The sequence below is a fragment of the Pholcus phalangioides genome, unplaced genomic scaffold (assembly GCF_987345545.1).
Source record: "Pholcus phalangioides strain wild (caught in Gottingen) unplaced genomic scaffold, Ppha-v1.0 ptg000002l_1, whole genome shotgun sequence".
Taxonomy (NCBI): domain Eukaryota; kingdom Metazoa; phylum Arthropoda; class Arachnida; order Araneae; family Pholcidae; genus Pholcus; species Pholcus phalangioides.
The window spans coordinates 800,384-820,416 of NW_028301595.1; the positions used below are offsets into that span (position 1 = coordinate 800,384).

Sequence of the window (20,033 nt, forward strand, 5' to 3'; positions counted from 1 at the left end):
ACGTATTTCGATATTTTTATGTTTATCCGTGAATTTTAGAAGTCATATTCTGTGAATATTTAAGGCATTAAGAACAAAAAAATTTCTCTTTTTAAAAATTTTTGATTTCTTGTATTCATTTTCATCAGAAAGCCCCAACGCCTCCAGCCCCCCCATTTGATTGCAAGCAGGCGTAAGTGCCTGAGAGAGGTCTGACAGAGCAGTGTGGTCAGACACATAATATGTGACAAAGATTTCATATATTATAACATCTCTGAATATTTTTCAGATAGCAATCAACCCATACCGTCAAACTCACATCTATAATGTAAGAGTTGCAATATTATTAACTAAATTATTATATCCTTCAATTTTATATAGCAAAATTTTGCATTTTACTTGATTGCGTATTTAATATATGATTATCGATTAGTATTTAGCATTTGATTATCGCCACCGACCGAAGCGCTTAAAGGATCACAAATATTACTTTTACATGATAATATCGACTTGACTTAACTTGTAATGCAATTATCATAAAGTAATATGGAACAATAGACAGAGTATGGGGGTGAGGAACTATGTGAATTCCTTTTCTTAGTGCCATTTTAAGCATTTTTAGCGTCTTTTTGCATCGCTGTTTTTACAATTTTTAGTACCTAAACTTCCGGCCTGTAATAATCATAAATGAATTTACTTTCGCGTGCGATTCCGCTCATTAGAAATCAATATCTGTTGTGGTCGCGTGGTTCCCGAAGTGACATTCCCTCATTACCCTTGCCCTACACTGAATGGACTTTTACCAAGGATACTAAGAACCTAAAATGATGATGGGAAAACCCCCCTCACAGCCCATCAACACGACCTTTAAAAAGCAAACGAATACACAGAAAAAAGAGGCGATAAATTCACCAACTTGGCAGTAGTTTTCGAAAGAGAGAAATAGAGAGGAACTATTTTGCGTCGATGCGCGGATGGGTCGCAACTAGAAAATCGAGTAATCGGGCGGAAGAGAATGAGTCACGTGTGGCTCTGACGAAAGAGGCTCGTATAATCACGTGTGTGGGCCACGTCTTGTGTTGTTGCGCGTAAGATCTCGACGGAGTAGCACGACTCCGAAAAAACCGCAGATTCATTGGCGATTCCTCCAGGGTGTTGTGTGTTCCAGCTTTGATACTCTCTTTGTTGTTTTAATCCCCAGTGATTTTTTGGTTTGTCATCCGGAACCTACCAATTGAGCAGCTGTAAGAAGGACTGACTACTACTAGCGGAATATCCTCGTTTATATCATTCGTCTGATCGGCGGACCGCACGCCGTACCGCAATGCACTTACCTCCGGAATTGACAGTGTCATACCATCACCACCAACTCGAAGAAGGCTATCGCATGAGCTCTAAACATGTGTGCGACGACGAAGACTCGGCCGCAGCTGCACTACCGGGCATCGAGGGCGACAAGCTGTTGCTGCCGTCGGCCGAACTCTGCGGTCTGGACCCGCAGCATTCGGGTGAACTCGTCCGTACCGGTAGCCCCTGCTTCATGTGCACCGTGTTGCCGAGCCATTGGAGATCCAACAAGACTCTACCTGTGGCTTTCCGAGTTGTGTGCCTCGGTGACGTGCCGGACGGTACCGTGGTCACCGTCACCGCTGGCAACGAGGAGAACTGCTGCGCCGAGCTGCGCAACTCCACGGCTGTTGTCAAGAACCAGGTGGCTAAATTCAATGACTTGAGATTTATTGGGCGCAGCGGCAGAGGTGAGCTAACGCTACTTCTCAACTAATAGTGTTATTTAACTTCAGCGTTGATTAACTTCATTGGTAATTAACTTGACTTTTACAAAAATAATTGACATTCAAATATTCTAGATCTTTTTCCTAATTTTTTTTTTGTCGTGGCGGGACCCACCCTCAGGGGGAGCCACAGAACTCCTCTGAGAGATATTTTGAGTTAATAACTTTTAAAAACATAAATTAACACTAATTATGTATATATAAATGCATGAATTAATCAGTTTTTTATTAGTCAACAAGGTTTTCTTTTTTTTTAATTTCAATTTTTTTGCAAATTATAATTTTTAATTTCTGATAGTGGGAATCCCTTTTCAACCAAATTTAGTCTAAAAATTTGGAAAAAATAAAAAGATTAATTCGTAATTAAATTCTTAATTATTTAATAATTTATAAATATATTATTATTATATCATAAATTCTTAATTATTTAATTAATTATTTAGTTAATTTTCTTAATTTTTATTAAAAAGATTGGCTCTTTTGGCAGAGCCTTGTTCCTAATAGTTAAATTGGTTAAATATTAATTAAATTAACAATTTAAATTATTTTTGCCGATTAAATTATCTCTCTCCTATTTATTTATTTTTTTTTTTGCCAATCCGCAAATTATTTCTCCTCTTTATGTATTTTTCGAAACAAATTTATATGAACAAAACTTACAGTGAAAAGAGTGAATAAATGTTATAAATAATATGGTATATACATCCATATACATTAAATAATAAGAATAATAATTTTGTATTAACATATATATGCACATACATAATTACATTACAAATGCATTCACTATATTCAAAAATGAACATTTGTTATATATACATTCAAATAAATTATATGCGATACTGAATTAGATAAACTTTTGGATATACAGATCAATATCGTCCATTGATAAGATTAATTGGAAAATGGCTTTCTTGAATTTTGTGAAGGCATGTATATTTTGCATTCCTAAAGGTAATGCATTGTAAAATTGGGAGCTAAATAGTAAAAATATTTCAGGAAAATTTCTTTTCGACAGTGTGGTATAATAAGGATTTCTATTAGTCGTCGCGATAATATACTATTTCTTACAGCACATATTGATTTATCCAGGTATACAGTGAGAAGAATTCGGTTTATAACATTATATATCTAAAAGGTAATATAAGTTTAAGGTTCTGTGTATATATGAGGAAGACCAATATTATTCATGGTTCTAAAACATTTATTTTGCAACATTGGGCATTTGCCTATTGTGGTGTTGTATTTGAATGGACACTATAGTGTAGACCCGGGGTCTTCAACCTTTCAGACATAGATTAAAACTTCCCACGAAGCCCGCGGACCACCAACTCATGTAGTGTAGTTGGTGGCATCTTATATAATGGAAAATATCAATGGGGCCTCGAGTTAAATATGGAAAAAAATAATTGAAGATTTATTTATTCTGGAATTATTTCTTTTATTAATTATCAATTTCGGTTAGCTTTGAAAATATTTTTAACACCAACTCTGAAGAAACTTTTGATTAATTACTGATTTTATTAATTAGTTCTGAGATTATTTTTAATCTGGAATCTCTTTAAATGACTGTGATTATTTATTGAGAAATAATTATCAGAAATTACGAAGGTGTTTCTCTCATTGATTAATGAGTTACTTTTCTTTTCACTTATTCTGAATTTTCGTCAGTTCTAGAATTACAGTATTTCTTTCACATTGTTTCTCATTCCTCTCTCATTCCAAAATCATTTCTTTCATGAATTTTCTGAAAATGATCGGTGGGCCACGACAAAGAGCTCCGAGTGCCAAATGTGGCCCGCGGGCCATATGTTGAACACCCCCGATTTCTACACTACAGACACTAGATTGTAAATTTGTCTTATAGTCTTCACCCCAGATAATTATATCATAGTTTATAAGAGAATAAAACAGTGCATGTGTATAAAAATCATTCAAGAACTTGGCTGTAAGTTAGTATTTGAGATGAAAAAAAGTTTATATACAACGAAACGAAGCTTTTTTGGTATTTCACGAGCATGTGTTCCCCATATTACAATGAAAAATTTACGATCTATACTTAAATACAAATACAACGCCACAACAGGCAAAATGCCCAACGAGGTGGCTGATAAAAAGATGCCCATAAAAATATAGATGTCATATATTAAAAAAAAAAAAAAAAAACAGCAACCCAATTAAAAATGCAATTAACACAAATTATAAACAATATTGTCTGGGTCTCGGCATTGACGTCAAGTATTTTGACTACAAGAACAATCGGGGAGGGGGTTTTTTATGGGACCGATTGGGTAGTGAAATTTTAGATTAAGATCAGTTTCTGTGTTTTCCTTTATTGGAAATTGTCTTGGTCCGCCCCAGTTGAGAATTCTTCTGTAGATGCCACGCTAAACTTATCGAATAGTTCTTAAATATTTATGAAAATAAATTGTCTTGTTATTATGTACATACCGCCTACGTTGCATAAACAGAACGATGAATATTCCTCGAAATCAGGGAAATGCCCAAAGCGTATTAATTGATACGCTTTGGAAATGCCCTTCAATGAGAAAACAAGATGAATTTTTCCTCTGTTTTGTCAATCATGAGTGGAGCGTGGGAAATTTCCTCCTGCGACAAATTCGGACAAAGGAATAACAAAAAAAAAGAGCACCCTCACTTAACGAGGAAAATTCTTCTATTTATTTGGAGACACCATCTCTACAAATTGGCTCTTTTTCTTTTCCATTAGCCTCCAAGGTGAAGAAAGACAACTCGACACTATCGCTTTTCTTGCATAGGAGAAAGGCCCCCGCCCCTAGGTATTTGGGGACCCTACCGGTATCTTTTGAAGGAGACTTGCCCCGCCATGGGTGATCCTTCCACCATAATAGCAAACACGGTGATTACCGTTTTATTGCCCGTTTGCTTTTCTTCCGTTTAGTGTAGGATATAATCGTTCTTCAATAGCGTGCTTATCGCCTTTTTTGTCTGGTCTGGCGGAGATGTTTGCCGAAAGAGAGGGAAATAAAATGTAATGTATTATGTAACAACTGGTCAGACTGATTGGCAATCGTGGCTCCGAGTGAAGTCCGTCTTTTTTCTCTTTTAGTACGAGTTGAGATTGAGATCTATTGAAGGTGTCTGTTCAATGTCGAATTCCCATTCTTCCCAACAATTTTAGCTTCTATAAGTATAAGCAACGTCAACTTTTTGCTTGGGATATGAAGCACCGATCGTCACCTTAATTAATCGTCTTTTGAAGGATTAACGCTAATATGAGTTAGCTTTCGTACGTCGAAGTTGCCAGATGGGTGGTCTTCTAACACTGAAGGAACTCAAAGACATTTCTCAAATCGCGAGCACTTTTTCTGCTGAGCATCAGAAAAGAGCCCATAAAGCGAATCTGATTCATACGGTCATAAGCGTACGCAGAATTTTCTCAAGAGGGATTTCAATTTTTTTTTCCTCTCAAGGGGGGAGTTTACATTTTTTCCTGTAAAATAACACTATAATCTCGGCTTAGGGGGAGGGTTTAGACCCCAGAAGCGTGCAGTTGGGCCCCCGAGTTAAACTGAGGCAAAAATAATTGTAGACTTTTGTTTACTTAAATTATTTCTTTTCTTAATTATCAGTTTTGATCAATTAGTTCTAAAGTATTTTTTTTAACAATTCTGAATTTTTTTTATTAATCTGAATAGCTTTATTATTATAATTATTCTATAATTATTATAAATTATTCTATAATTATTTATTATGTTAATTCTGAAATTATTTACCTTTCTCAACAGATCTTTAAATCATTTCTTTCAAGAATTATGCAATTATTCTTTTATTGATTGCGAAATAATTTCAAACAGAAAATACGAAATTATTTCTCTCATTGATTTATAGGGGTTTTTTTTTCACTAATTCTGAAATCATTTTTGTTTCGAAAGTTCCAAAATTATTTCTTTCAGTAATTCTGAATTTTTAATTCTGGAATTATTTCTTTCATTTATTCTACAATTATTTTCCATTAATTTTGAAATTATTTCTTTCATTTAACATTAATCGTTTCTCAATATTTTCAACCATTTTCTAAAAATGATCGGCGGGTTCCGAGGGCCATGCGTTAAAGACCCCTGGCTTAAGCCATAAATGCGTAGCTTTGCGTGTGTGCAAAGAGTTCTTTTAACGTTCGTTACTGCAGCCAGTTTGAAGATCAAAATAATTCAGAATCGCCTTTTGCACATAACGTGAGCATTTTTAGCAATTTCGAGTGAAGCGAGCATTTTTAGCAATTTCGAGTGAAGCGAGCATTAGTAGGCAATTTCGAGTGATTATTAGGAGAGGCGGAGGGGGGAACACGTGCCCTAAGCCGACCAAAAATTAGGGGGAAAACTTAATATTTCGGTGAAAAATTAAAATATCGAAGGGAAATACCCTTTTATATGCTATGTTAACCAATTTCTGTTTATTTTAATGCTTTTGAAGGATGGTAACTCAAAATTTCTATGGAAGAAAAACTTTTGCAACCCCCTCACTAAGTCTTTTGTGTGCCCTCCAAAGGTCAATCCTGCGTAAGCCCTTGATCATTAGGGTGCTAAGCGCAACAGATTGAAGTTTTTTTTTGTTTTTTTTTACGGAGGGGAACGTGAATTTTACATTAATTGAACGGTGGGTTGATATAAAAATTCAAATTAAGAAAATCTACTCCTTAACTAATTACCACGCCCAGGGCTGCAACTAGATAGGCTACTTTGTTAGCCGGGGCAAGCACGTATTTTTTCGCCCTAGTGTAATATAGAAGAAGCAGTTAAAGGGTTAATTCGGGCCCCCCCCCCTCTAGTCCAGTGCACGGTCGCCTGCCCCCCCCCCCCCAGTTGCAGCCCTGACCATGCCTCCCCAGTTTGCCGAGAAATTGGCCAAGGGTGTCGGGTACATTTTGAGGATAAAAAATTATATTATCAGCGGTAGTGGGGGGCTGCGATTCCCTCCCATCCATTATAGGAATGGCACATCGAATATTCAATTACATTGAGGGTTGTCCATTTTTTGGCCTGGATGATTCTAAACATGTGATAGTTGGTCATTTAAATTCTCGCATAATAAAGCACACAGCATTAGATGCATGTTTTTCTTTTCTTCTCGAATACGCCGATACTGTACTCAAATATGTAATCATTGTCCGTGAAGGAATAAAGGAATGTCAAACACATCCTTGATTAAAAAGTGTTTTTTTGGTATTTATGTTGTATTCCATCCTTGCCTGTATTATAAAAGGGAAAAGTTTCTGGGAAAAAGTTACGTAACTGATAGAATAAGGTGAAATTTATGTAATAATATCTCGCGGTAATGATAAATATTATTGTGGGAAAAAGGGTGCGTTTTTATGTGATAAGATATCTCTGACAACATCTCCTGTTTGTTAACATCCCAATCGAAGAGCGCCATTATCAGATACGGCACCAGTACATTAAAACAGGGGATGGGTGCTTTAACTGAAAACGAGGGAAGTTTCCGCCTAGTCTTTCATTTGATGTCGTATGAAAGCAAGTACTCATCTTAAATATTGCATCTCCATTTGGCAATACATCTGGTGCCACTTTTGATAAAGCGCTGCAATCAAATCTATTTCGAAAAGAACTCACCCGTTTTTAGCAACTTCAGTATATATACGAAGAATATTAAAATATTACTATCAAATTCGACCATAATGACACGAAAGACTCGAAGGAATTGCATCGATATAACGAGGTTAAGGTTTTAAGGTACTGGTTTAATTAAACTAGCTCCTCGTTATAACGTGTATTCGGATGTACGATATTTTGTGCCTTTTACTTGAACTATTGTTAAAAATGTAACAAATATTTAGAAATTCGACAAAGCCGTCGGTTTGATTCGATCTTTCGTTTCTGTCTCCCGATATGCGCGATATATACACGTACTCATTGGCGTACACAAAGAAGGAGAACCCCCCCCCCGAAGCCGAGATTATAGTGTTATTTTGCAGGAAAAAACGTAAACCCCCAACCCCCACTTTGAGAAAATTCTACGTAGGTCTGTGTACTTACTTATACAGTAACCATTATGCAGGGCAAACATCTCTGAAATCTGCATTGATGATGAAAATGATTCGTAGGTTTCTTCTGACCCATGACATATTATTCCTTTAATGGGGGCTCAAAATTCAAAGTCAGTCCATTCAAATGAAAGACAAAGCCGATATAAAAAAAGGTAACAAATGCGTGTATTCACAGTAATGAATGTTGATCTCCTGGGGAGAGACCCGTACCTTGATCATACAGTGAATCATGTTGTTATTGCCACAGCAATCGATGAAAGAGGCAAACCAAGCATCGCATTAAAATATTGATCTTCAATCATGATTTCCGGGGGAAAGCAACGCAAAAGTGAAAACGAAAGTACTGAAAAACGGAAGGTAATATTTCGTTTGATGTTGAAAATAAGGTTTCCTTACGCCTAAGGGAATCAACCAAACTGCTCCTTTCAGACGTTATAACGTGTCTTGATAATCAAGTTTCGCTATAACACACATTCTTTTTCCCCATAATTACGTTTAAAAGACAATTCACCAGAACCTATACGAAACGGAATAATTTAAAAAATGGTCATTTCTAATTACACGTATGTACTCAGAGGGTTCACGTGCAAATCTATGACCTAAGACAGAGGTCTTCAACCCTTTTCTCTAGTCGCGAGCACTGTCTGTACAATCATAAAAAATGAGAGCACCCTTACAGCAAGTTTGACGTACGAATGCATGTAATCAGGCTTATTTCATTCCTTTTGAATGCAATTTGTGCTATGTGTTTAATTGTAACGTTGACCAAGTGTTCGCGAGCACGAAATCGAATGCAAGTATCGAGCATTCTGGATGCTCCAGAGAGCACCGTGGTGTTCGCGAGTAACGGGTTGAAGATGCCTGACCTAAGAGAATTAGCTGCTCAATCTTTCGAAGAGTGCGTGCCACTTCGTTGGTTTGAAAACGTGTCACGGCACATAAGTGATCTGTTAATGCGCTGTATGGCATTCAAGTAATCTGGGAATGTGACTCGAGTAGTGGGCCACTTAAATGCTCTGAAACAGTGGTTCAGGTCACTCAAGTTATCTGTAAATGTGCAGCGGGTCACTTAAATGATCTGGAAATGTCCCGTGGGTCAGTTAAGTGGGGTAAAAATGTGCCACGAACCACTTAAGTGAGGCAAGAATTTGCGCCACAGTGGTGGTCGACTGAAGTTGGTCTTCTGTGGTTCCTGACTTCGAGATACGAATACGAGCCGATCTCTCCGTTAAAATGTCCCACCACAGAGAGCAACGGGTCTACAACGGTACAAATATTCAATCACAACAACTCACTAACAATTTGAAATATAGATGGCGGCTAACAAATTCCACACACAACACTTTCTACGCACTCAGACTAATACTCAGGTACACGCGCTAACACTTCGGGCACAACTCGGTCGACAGTAAATTGCCCGTTGCGATAGACCTAGAAATTACTTACTTGATTTTTAAATGTGCCACAGCTCACTGAAGTGGTGTGGGAATGTGCCACGTGTCATTTAAGTGGTGTGTAAATTTGCCGCGGGTCATTTAAGGAATCCGGTTATGTGCTGCATTTTCACAAAATTATGTTTCAGGTCGCGGGCCACATCAGATAATTCGAGGGCCACATTTGGCTCCGGGCTATGATATGGTGTTAATAGTTTTTTATTTTATTTGTGTGTAAAATTTTATGAACACAACGAGCGAGTTTCTACAATTTCCAGCACTTAGTTATGAGAGTTTCGAAGCTAATAAAGTCCAGGACTTGACAAATCGAAAATATTTTTAGGAGCCAGCCAAATTCCTTAGGAGACAAGAATGATTTTAATCTCAAGAAGAAAGGCCCTACATAATGTTTTCTTTAACCTTTTCCGGGAGGGACTTAATACCATTTTCCCATGTTAAAAAGACACATTTCATGAAATCAGAAAAATCGTCAATCATATACTTCAATTTAGCAATCGCATACAAAAATATTTTTTGATACCAATACTGATTTTATACTCGTCAAAACTGCCCCCACATCCTGGAGCAGGGCCCCTAGGCTGGGATCTTTGTCGGGCCTCCAAAGAACCACTTTTCACTGGCCCTTCTATAGGGAATTTATAGCATGAAAAAACAAAAAAATATATATAATTGTGACGGGCCCCAGGGCTGGAACCCTTGTGGGGGGGGGGAAGCCATGGCGACCTGACGCCCGGGATTTGTCAATCCCTGACCTAAAGATATCGTGTTAAAACATTTTTTTTAAACTTATTTTTGTAAAATTTTCTGAACACAAGCAACACCACTTGAGTTATCTGGAAATGTGGCGCGGGCCACTTAAGTCATCAGGAAATAAGCCGCGAGTCATTGCTGAGGTGATTTAGAAATGTGCCACAAGTCATTCAAGAGATCTGAAAGGGCAATTTAAGTGATCTAGGATTCATTTCGAATCACTTAAATCAGCGGTTCTCAACTTTTTCTGACTGGTGGAGCCCTTTTCAGTGTATAATTTCTATGGCGGTACCCTGTTTAACTCGAGGAGCCCTTTTTAGTATGGCGGTACCCTTTAGGCCTCTTTTTTTTGTTTATCAAATTTATTGATTTATTTTATTATCCTCGAGTGGTCGCGGAGCCTCTAGGAAGTGCACACGGGACACTGTATGAGAACCGCTGTCTTAAATAATCGATCTAGAAATATGACAAAATCCATTAAAATTATCTATAAAAATGCCACCGACAGCTTGGACATAGGCCCGCGGGACATTGTATGTCCAGTGGTTCTCAACCTTTGGAAGCCCGCGGCCCGGTTTCATTTATTTTTGTAAGTGGAATGCCCGGTCAAATACATGATTAACGGAACATGAGTGGGGGGAAAGGATACGGCAGATCAGTCGCGGCCAGGTATGAATGATGTCACGGCCCGGCACCGGACCACGGCCCTTCGGTTGAGAAATACTGCTTTAGTTCACGTACGAAGATACTTGTTCTTATGCGAGATTCGTCGTATCCCAAATCAGATCGCCTATTTCGGATACTAGACATTCTACCGCAATTTGAAAACAAACAAGTGAGAAAAATCGGTAAAAACCACATTTTTCAGCCTCTGTTCTCTTTTGCGGTGAATCGATTATAGTGTTTATTTGTTCTGCCCTCAACGTGTTATTCTTTTCGTTTATTTATCTAGTGGTAAACCACCGTGTGTTTACTCTCTCTCAGATATAATACATAGTGTTGTGTTTGTGTATGAATTACACGGTCGATTGAAGAGTGGCAGTAATATACGTATATATAACGCTCAACACTCGCGTGAACTGATGTTAAAAACCACTGTTTTTGCTGATATGAAGTGAACACGCTCTCCTTTCAAGTGAAATACAACCTTCGTGGTTTACTCGTGGGAAAACCACTTTGCACGTGTGTGTGTGTGTGTATGTGAGAGAGAGAGAGAGAGAAGACATTTTATTGTTATTTTAAATATAAATGAAAACTTTTCAACGTAATATTTTATTTTCAAATTATTTGAACGTAGATCTTTTAATCCATTTATTACAGGCAAAAGGTTCAATTTGACGATCCACGTCAATACAAATCCTCCGCAGGTAGCCTCTTACAACAAGGCCATCAAAATCACGGTCGATGGGCCGAGGGAACCTCGTACAAAAGGCCGTAAGTACCTATACGTATTTGGTATTTCTATAATAAGTCTTCTCTTCATAAGGTAGTGGGTGGTTCTCAAACTTTTGTCACCCGCTGCTCCCTTTTTCAATTCTTGTTTAGTAGATATTTCTTTTTATAATCATGTACCTATATGTGTGGTTTTGGCTGGAACTTGTGTTTCATTTACATATACAGCAGGACTGGACAAATTGCAGAAAGATCTAGGTACCAGAATAATTTTTTATGCGCCAAAAATTTTTTTACCCGAAGAAAAAGGCCCAAAATAATTTTTTTGACTTTCTCAGGGAATAGTGCCCCCTCTTTCAGGTTGACAGTGATGCTGCTATAAAGTCAAATTTTGCGCTGCTCGCAGCCTGCAATTTAGAAACTAAAATTTTAGGTGCCATTACCAATTTCTTAGTTTAAAAAATTACTCTATTAAAAGATGTAGTACTAAAATGTTATACTAATCTTAAAGATATTTATAATATCTTATGTTAATAGTTGTTTTACTAATTTTTTAAAAGAGATGTATCATATTGAAATCAAAAAATTTGTGTCGTCCTTAGATTCCAATTTACAAATTCATTCCAATTTAGCAACCACATTTGGGAAATTTTAACCGCCAATACCGATTTTCTTGTCGTCGTCATGGTGATCTGGCGCCTGGGATATGTCAAGCCCTGCTATATATCATGTGCAGAAACTTAAGAAATGGTAATATTGAGCTAAATCGATCGGAGCTATCCGTACTTAGATAAGACAACCATAAGTTTTTATTGGCAATGCATTATATCTTTCTCATAATTTCTATATTTTTCTTAATAATTGCTCTTATTTTGGGTTGCTTGGCATCCATAAATTTTATGGGCATTCCGCCTGTTCTGGCTTTCGTATTTGTGCAATGAATAAGGAGTGTGTGGCGAATTTCGGATTGTCTGAGCGAGTCGTGGATAAGTGCGTTGATTCCATTCACGTTTTACGATGATCAAGTGATGGTTTGTCGACGACGATGCACGTATTTTTCTCCGGAAGATGATCGTCACCCTTTCGGGGTGAAACGTTGAGTTTTTCACGACGTGATGTGATGGTCAAACAGACCGAAATCATCCCAACAGTTGTTGAATAGGAAGAACCCCTGGGGTCTTCGAGAACTTTTCTGGTTTTCCTCTGTATCAAATGCTGTAAAATATTTTATTGGTGTTGCAATATAAAAACATTTATATTCAAGAAATATTCATGTGTTTGTGGGTTTTGAAGAAGCCTCCCCGGAGTATAGAAAAAACCGAAAACATCGGCGTAACAATCAGTGCTGCTGCAGAACAATCTCGGAAATAACTTTGAGGGGAAAAATACAGAAAAAAAGAATTCTCTCTTTCATGTATAAAACACTATTATGGAAAGTTTTGTTTTTATCTCTGAAAATTTTCAGTCAACTGAGGACACGTTGCAGAAAAATGCGACATCTGCTTTGGGGGCTTGTAACCATCATCACGGTTTAACAAATTGAAAAAAAATCGAGGCGCCGGTGAAATATTTAGAGCCAATAATATCTTTTTTCCCGAAAAATAGCCCAAAATAATGTTTCTTTCAACTTTTCCCGCACAAAGCCCCAGTAATCATCAAGGGTTTGATTAAAACTAAAGCATCAATTACTTCTGTTCTGCAGAGCTTGAAAAATCGAAGAAAAATTATTCACCGGCCGAATTTTTGAAGATCCAAGCATATTTTCTTCCGAGAAAAATGCTAAATAACAAAATAATTATTTTTCTATTTTGTGACTTGATCACCTCTTTTCCAGTTGTTCGACATAAATCCCGAAAATTTTGTGTTCTGAAACTCCAATAATGGGGACCCGTTACCTGAGATTTGACAAGCCCTGCGTATATTATGGCAGTCTTTCTATAGGATGGATATTATTTCTGAGGGTTCCGAAACCGATAATTTATGGATAATGATGAGAAAAGTAGAGGCAAATGTGAATTTTTCTGATCGTCATCCACATAATAACCGATTCGATTTCCTGCTAGCTTGTAAGGTTTTGTGATTTACTGTATTTTTATTATTATTTTTGTCGATGATTGGTATTTCATGATGGTGCCGATAAACACAAAAATGCAAGGCGAGACGATCAACCAGACAAAACCAAGAATATAAAAATTGTATTAGACGAAGCATCATATCAAAAAACGGGAGTTACAGACGGATTGCCTTTAATAGTATGGTTTTAGAAGCATGTTCCGTATATCTCAGACAGGACGTCGTATTTTCTAATCGATAGCTTTGTCTAGAGTTGTTCGCTTCGACGTCCATGTTGTTGACAGTTTTCTTTACAATAGACGTTTCAGCTTTTTCTCATTGAATGCTATAAATCAGTGACTGTGATCATTTCCCTTCGGAATTGATTAGAAATCAATAAGGCATGAAATATGGCGTTTCATATGACCGTATAAACCAGCCGTTGATTGATGGACAGAATTTTGATTTCTGTTAAGTTACCTAAATGTTTTCTGGTTAGATGGAAACTTTACTTTTAGCTCCCCCCTCAAAAGGATTAGACCCATCAGATGTGTCTACATAGAGCGATACAGAAAGAAAAATGGTTTTTCCTCAACCCATAACACATCAAGGAAAGAGAGTTTCTGGATATTAATGCCGAAACGAACTCGGGGAAAAATAGCTCGTCTCCTTTTGGAATCAAACCAAGCTCTTCTTGCTATTGGGGCAAGTGCATTATCCAATACACCTGCAGAGACACGACTTCTTTTTCCTTATCAATGCCTAGTAACAGCTTGACCAGTGACGTGTTTACAGGAGGGCTTAGCGTTCTATAGCCCAAGGCAACAAGTTCGGAGGGGCAGCAAAATTTCAGGAATGATTGGCCGAGAAAATTAGTAGAATTGGAGGAGGTCGGCAACATTTTTATAGCCCTCCATAGATCCAACCCCCCCCCCCCCACGAGAGCAAGGGACCAGGTCAGTGGGCGATTAAAAAGGGTGACATAGAGCGTGTGCAAGCATGTGAATGACCAAAAAAGTGATTTACAAAAAAGGATCATGAAGAAGGAAAATGAAAAAAAAAAAAAAAACAACATTTGGGACTGGCTTTCCCGCTTGTGGGGGGGGGGTAGACCTAAGAAATTCGGTTGGCACATAAACTGTTATTCGATTTATCAAGCCCTGCTATATGCAATAGCTAATTTAGTGTCTATGGATGACACAAAATTTTATTTATTTCATGACAGGGTACCTTCCAATACGGGGCAGAGTCAAATCCCGCCGAAATGTCAAAAAACATTATTTAGGCCGGGATTACACAATAAAAGTTTGATAAAATTCTCCTTTTATAAATCTTGAAAAATCCAACCAATATAAAGTTATTGGTTGCATTCTAGAAAATGCAACCGGTGACCTTATTGATTGCATTTTTTCAAGTTTTATAAAAGGACATTTATCGAACTTTTATAGTGTAATCCCGGTCTTATATTTCTTGGCTACTGAGAAATTCGGCTAACGCCTAAAATTATATATATATTTGCCCATCCCCGAGTTAATGTGGTTGACGTTCTTCAATTGCCGATTCAGGGTAAAAGAAACCCTTGTGAATTTTGTCCGCAAGTGCCTCTAAATTACCTCCAAACAATTTTTACGTGGTTCTTATTTTGCCTGTTTGGGAGAAAAACTTACCGGAGATTTTATACGCATTTTTGTGTTTCTTCCTCAATCGAAAAAGGAATCTCTAACCTAATTTGATGGGAATTTGATTCTGAAAAAGTTTTTCCCGGTACCAATTTCTTGGTTGCGGGTTGCAAAAAAAAATATTAGGGGGAAGATAAGGTGTTGCTAAAGAGTTGATTTCACAATTCACCATCAACACACGGTCAATTACGACGTATCAGGGTATTTTCCCACACTTGTGGTTTTTAAGGTTTCAAAAATATTTTAATAAATATAAAACTCGATCAGAGCAGTTAATAATTTCCAAGTGGACGCTTCAAGTTGAACTGGTTCTATTTTTTTTCTCAGTTTTTTAACATTGGTTACGCACAAAAAAACCTTGTAATTTCGTGCCGCGAGAGAAACGCTCGTTTGTAAAAAAACAAAAATGGGCGTAAGTTTCGGGGGAATTTCCACGTATTGTGCAAAATGTCGACACTGGGATGATAATAATTGTAATAAATCGCCAAAATATCTTCCTTGTTTGCTGAAAACACATGCACGACCATAGATTTAATCGGTAACCTTAACCGCTCCTGAGTGTGGTCTTCAAGTGTTATGTGTGTGGCTCAAACTTCTGGATTATCATACTCACATGAAGATATTGCCATGTTTTGTGGGCAAATATAGTACTTTTTTGCATGCAGGAGGGGTGGGGAGGTCGTAGGCGGGATCAATTTCTTGTCGCTAGACAGTTGTAAAAACCGAGGAAACACCATATCCTTGCGGTTTAAGTATTGGATATTATGCTCAGATGAGAGAAAGCTCATCGTCGCCTGTCAGTCGCACATCTGTATGTTCATCCAAGGCGCCGTTTTCTGTCATACATCGAAAAAAAACCGTATTTCAACCCTTTAGGTAACACGTGCAGGTCCATTAAAGTAGTAAAAAAGAGGTTTCGTGACTCATAGTGTCACACAATGTGTATATAACTTCCTGCCGTAGTATAATTAGCCTATACGGAATTATAACCTCCCGCCTAGAAAAAAAAACGTGTTCATAAACCCTCAGTATGTTCCAGCTTGTGGCAACTCTGACATTTTGATTACTCATGTTTCTGTGGTTGTGTTGCGAGGGAAATCTTCAAGACATAGGTGGACACGTGGAACTTTAAACACCCCCTATATGACATAAGTATTTCTCAACTCTCGGCCGTATAGCCTCCTTGCGGTCCTAGGATATTCTATGGGGGATACTGGTGAAAATCAGATGCAAGGGGGTTCAGCCACGACAAGTGGTGAAGAGGGCCACGGGTGAAAATCAAATGAAAGGGGAGCCACGACATGTGGTAAAGGGGAGCATATTTGCAGATCACTGAAGAGACGTGTGGCACAGTTCCAGAACACTTAAGCGGCCGGCAAGATAGTTACATATCACTCAAGTTACCTAAGTTACCAGCGTCATGTTTTCAAACAAATGACCCGCCCTCTCCTGCGAAAGTTGAGCACCCTCACCGTAAGGGGTGCTCTTCATCTGATGATAAACATAAGCAGAGTGCTCACAACTCGAGAAAGGTTGAAGACCCTATTCTAGAGACTAATCTTAGTATTTATTAAATTTTTGTTCATTTTAAATTTAGCTTTGATTAAATGTAATTAAATAGAAAGATTCTCTTTCTTTTGGATAAGATTAGGAGGCCCTGGGTAAGACGGGGGGGGGGTGCCACAAAAAGGAAATATTGTCCAAAGAGGTCTGTGAGCTGGAAAAAGTTGAGGAACACTGCACTGTGGCAAATAGTCTTTATTTTTCAACGAGAATCCTCGCGATCTCTCTTTAGTTATCCGAAATGCCAAAAAAATGTGGCATCAATATCCACATGATGACGTAAACACTTGAACACTCTCTTCTTCGAAACATGATGAATAGAATCCCGTTGCCATCGCCTTATTGTGACGTAAAGTGTTTGACGTTTTTTCGATGAAATTCGTGAAAATAAAACACCGTGATGTCAATGTGATCTCTCCTCTCACTTTTTTTTATTTGCTCTCCAGCTTTACTTCATTTAATGAGATCTTGTTTCAATCTTCTCATGAGAAAACGCTCCGCTTCTTCTTTTTAGAAAGTTCTTGGGATTATTGAAGAAAGCTCTGGTAATAATACACAGAGAAAGAAGAAAAAAACATGAACTAAATGGTGACAATGGTGCTCCTTATGTTCGGGTCATTAAATTCGCGGAGTCACTTCATGTGCAACTTGTGCCACCGAATTGCTTACACCAGACGCTTGCCGGTGCAATATATATAATTCCGGTTTAATTTCTTTCTTAATGAAAAACAGGAAACGGATATATAATATGTGGTATTAGCAGCTTAAGATTAATCATAATTACCGTTAATGTGTGGACGAGACTTGCTTTTACCGGGATGTGGTGATGATTGAAGTTTATCTTAGATTCCGATCGCTTATTCATCATTTGAATTTATATACACTAGTCCACGGGATCCATATCCTGAAGACGTTGAAATCAGGGCCACCCTTATCAGATGAGGGGGCCCATTACAACAATAATAGCTGGGCCAGGTGTATCTTAAAAATTTTGGGGTACGAAAAATTTGTAGGACCCCCCCCTGCTTGAAGCTTGGGGGGGGGGATCAGCATCTATTATTTCAGAATACATAATACAGGAATGCTGATAAATATCCCTACAAAAAATTTTAAACACAGAATGAAATGTAAATTGACACAAAAATTGATGAAAATTCAGCACTGAAAGAACTAAAAATAATTGAAAGAAATAATTCCAGCACCAATGAAAAATTCCGAATTAGCGAAATAATTCCAGAATTGACGAAAATTCTAAATTATCGGAAAGAAAAATTTCAGAACTGATGAAAATTCAAAATTATTGGTATTAAAAGTTCCAGAATTTATGAAAATTTGGAATTAACGCAAGAAACAGTTTAAGAATTGGTAAAAACCTCCAATGATTTACCGTAAGTGCGGGGTCCGGTGCAACAGTACTTGTCCACCCCCCCCCCCCCCCCCAAGGGCGGCTCTAGTTGAAATGTATGAAGAAACTATCTTTGCGGTCATATTTTGATTATATTATGACCATTCACCGTAAAGGGAAAACACAATAACCCCCCGTTCTTTAAAAATCACTCTTTCAACCCGGGTAGATTCTCGTTGCTTCCCACGGGTTTGTCTCCTTTTGGTTGTAAAAAACTTTTTTTTTTGGTAAAAAATGTTTTCTTAATACAAATTTATTTTAACCCGCTATGGTTCACCCCCCCCCCCATATAAACGAATTTTTTAAAAAAAATGTTCACAAAAACGGATGTAAACTGAAGCAATTGACATAATTTTAATTGAAACAATACATCAGCATAGCAATTTAGATTATTAGAATGGGGTTTTTAATTAGGTTAAATCGTTAATTAAGGGTAAAATATAGAGTTTACCTTTTTTAATGTTATCTGTAGGCCGATCAAATCTAGCTTTGCAAAGTTGAATAGTTTTGCCTTGAATTTAACTTCCAATTTCCTCAATTTGATGCGATTTTGTAAATCTTTGAACACGTAAAATTTCAGCGGCTGTCGTTAATGGCACCGACAAGGAATCAACCCTTCCGACTTAAAAAAGTATTGTGCTTATATAGCCGTGTTTTGCACTGAAATGACACTAATAGATGCACTTTCTAAAATACCAAAAAAATTAAGAAAAGAGATTATTATAAGGGTTTTTTTTTCATGTGTTTGCCATGTGTATTCAAATATACACTTCACGGGACCATAGAGGTTCATTTATTTCGAGAATTACTGTATAACTTGAATATAAATATTGTATTTGAAAAAAAAAAAATTATTCAACTGAAGCATTTCATCTTCTGAAAGGGAAAAATTCTCGTATGTGAATTACTTTTCCATATAGTACAAACATTCACGCGATTATCATGACTATCTGTTTAAATGTAAAGATTTAGATATGAGATTAAATTACAATTTTGCACAATGAATTTAAGAGTGTTATGAAAGATTGAAAATGAAAAATATTTTAACGAGCCTTCATTTGCCAAGTATAATCTTTCGATTTAGAAAATAGCAAATCCCTACAGATCAATCATATACTGTGCAATACAAATAAAAATAATTATTACAAATTAAATGTTTCGAATCTGTGAATGAAGATAATGCTTTGTGAAGAAATAAACTACCATATAAAAACTAAATAGATTTTTATGAACAATATTTACATACGTTTTTACCTATGTTGTCATTTCGAAGAGACGCTTATGATGCAAAAGAAGAAATTTTTCCTCGAAAACTTCTATTCCAATATTTATATCATTTATATCAAGTTTAAAAAAACAATGTAGTTTCATTTGAAAGCACAGATAAAAAAGTTCGAGCTAATAGCATAAAGAAAATAGTTTTACAGGATAATAAAGAAAAATGTAATAAATGTAATTTTTTTAAATAAATAATTTGGAAATAAAGAAAAAGTATAGAAGGGGAAAAAAATGTCTTCGTAATACAGCGTGTTCTTGTTGAATTCAAGGGAAAAAAGATTTCTGAAGAAAAGGCAAATAGGAAAATGAATACAATGAAAAAAAATTAAATTAAAAAGCAATTTTTCTGGACAAGAAAAACCAAATAATTAAAAGTATCAAGAATAATCGAAGTATATCAATTTGTAAAAAATTTCCTATCATCCAGCTACTTTCAGCAAGTAACTTAAATTATAGCTCACTGTATCACCGACATCTTTCTGAATTTTTGCTACATTCAACTCGAATTTTCATATAAGTTGCACTATATATCTGGCAACCAAATTATAAAAAAAAATAAATTTTATATTTCCTGCGCATGCCTAATTAAAAATTATTTACTTAAAAATTCTCATATCTCATCGAAAACTAAAGTGTTATATT

The 20,033-nt window shown here is 36.8% G+C and overlaps 1 protein-coding gene across 1 annotated transcript in view; it reads left to right on the plus strand.

The window, feature by feature from the left end:
- The first annotated feature begins 1,057 nt into the window (after positions 1-1,057).
- LOC149089029 (uncharacterized) overlaps positions 1,058-20,033 on the plus strand; it is a 30,526-nt gene continuing 11,550 nt past the window's right edge. The window contains exons 1-2 of the mRNA XM_089236728.1: positions 1,058-1,736; positions 11,343-11,456. Coding sequence (XP_089092854.1) covers positions 1,304-1,736; positions 11,343-11,456 — 547 coding nt within the window. The 5' untranslated portion in view covers positions 1,058-1,303. The remainder of the gene's footprint in view (positions 1,737-11,342; positions 11,457-20,033) is intronic.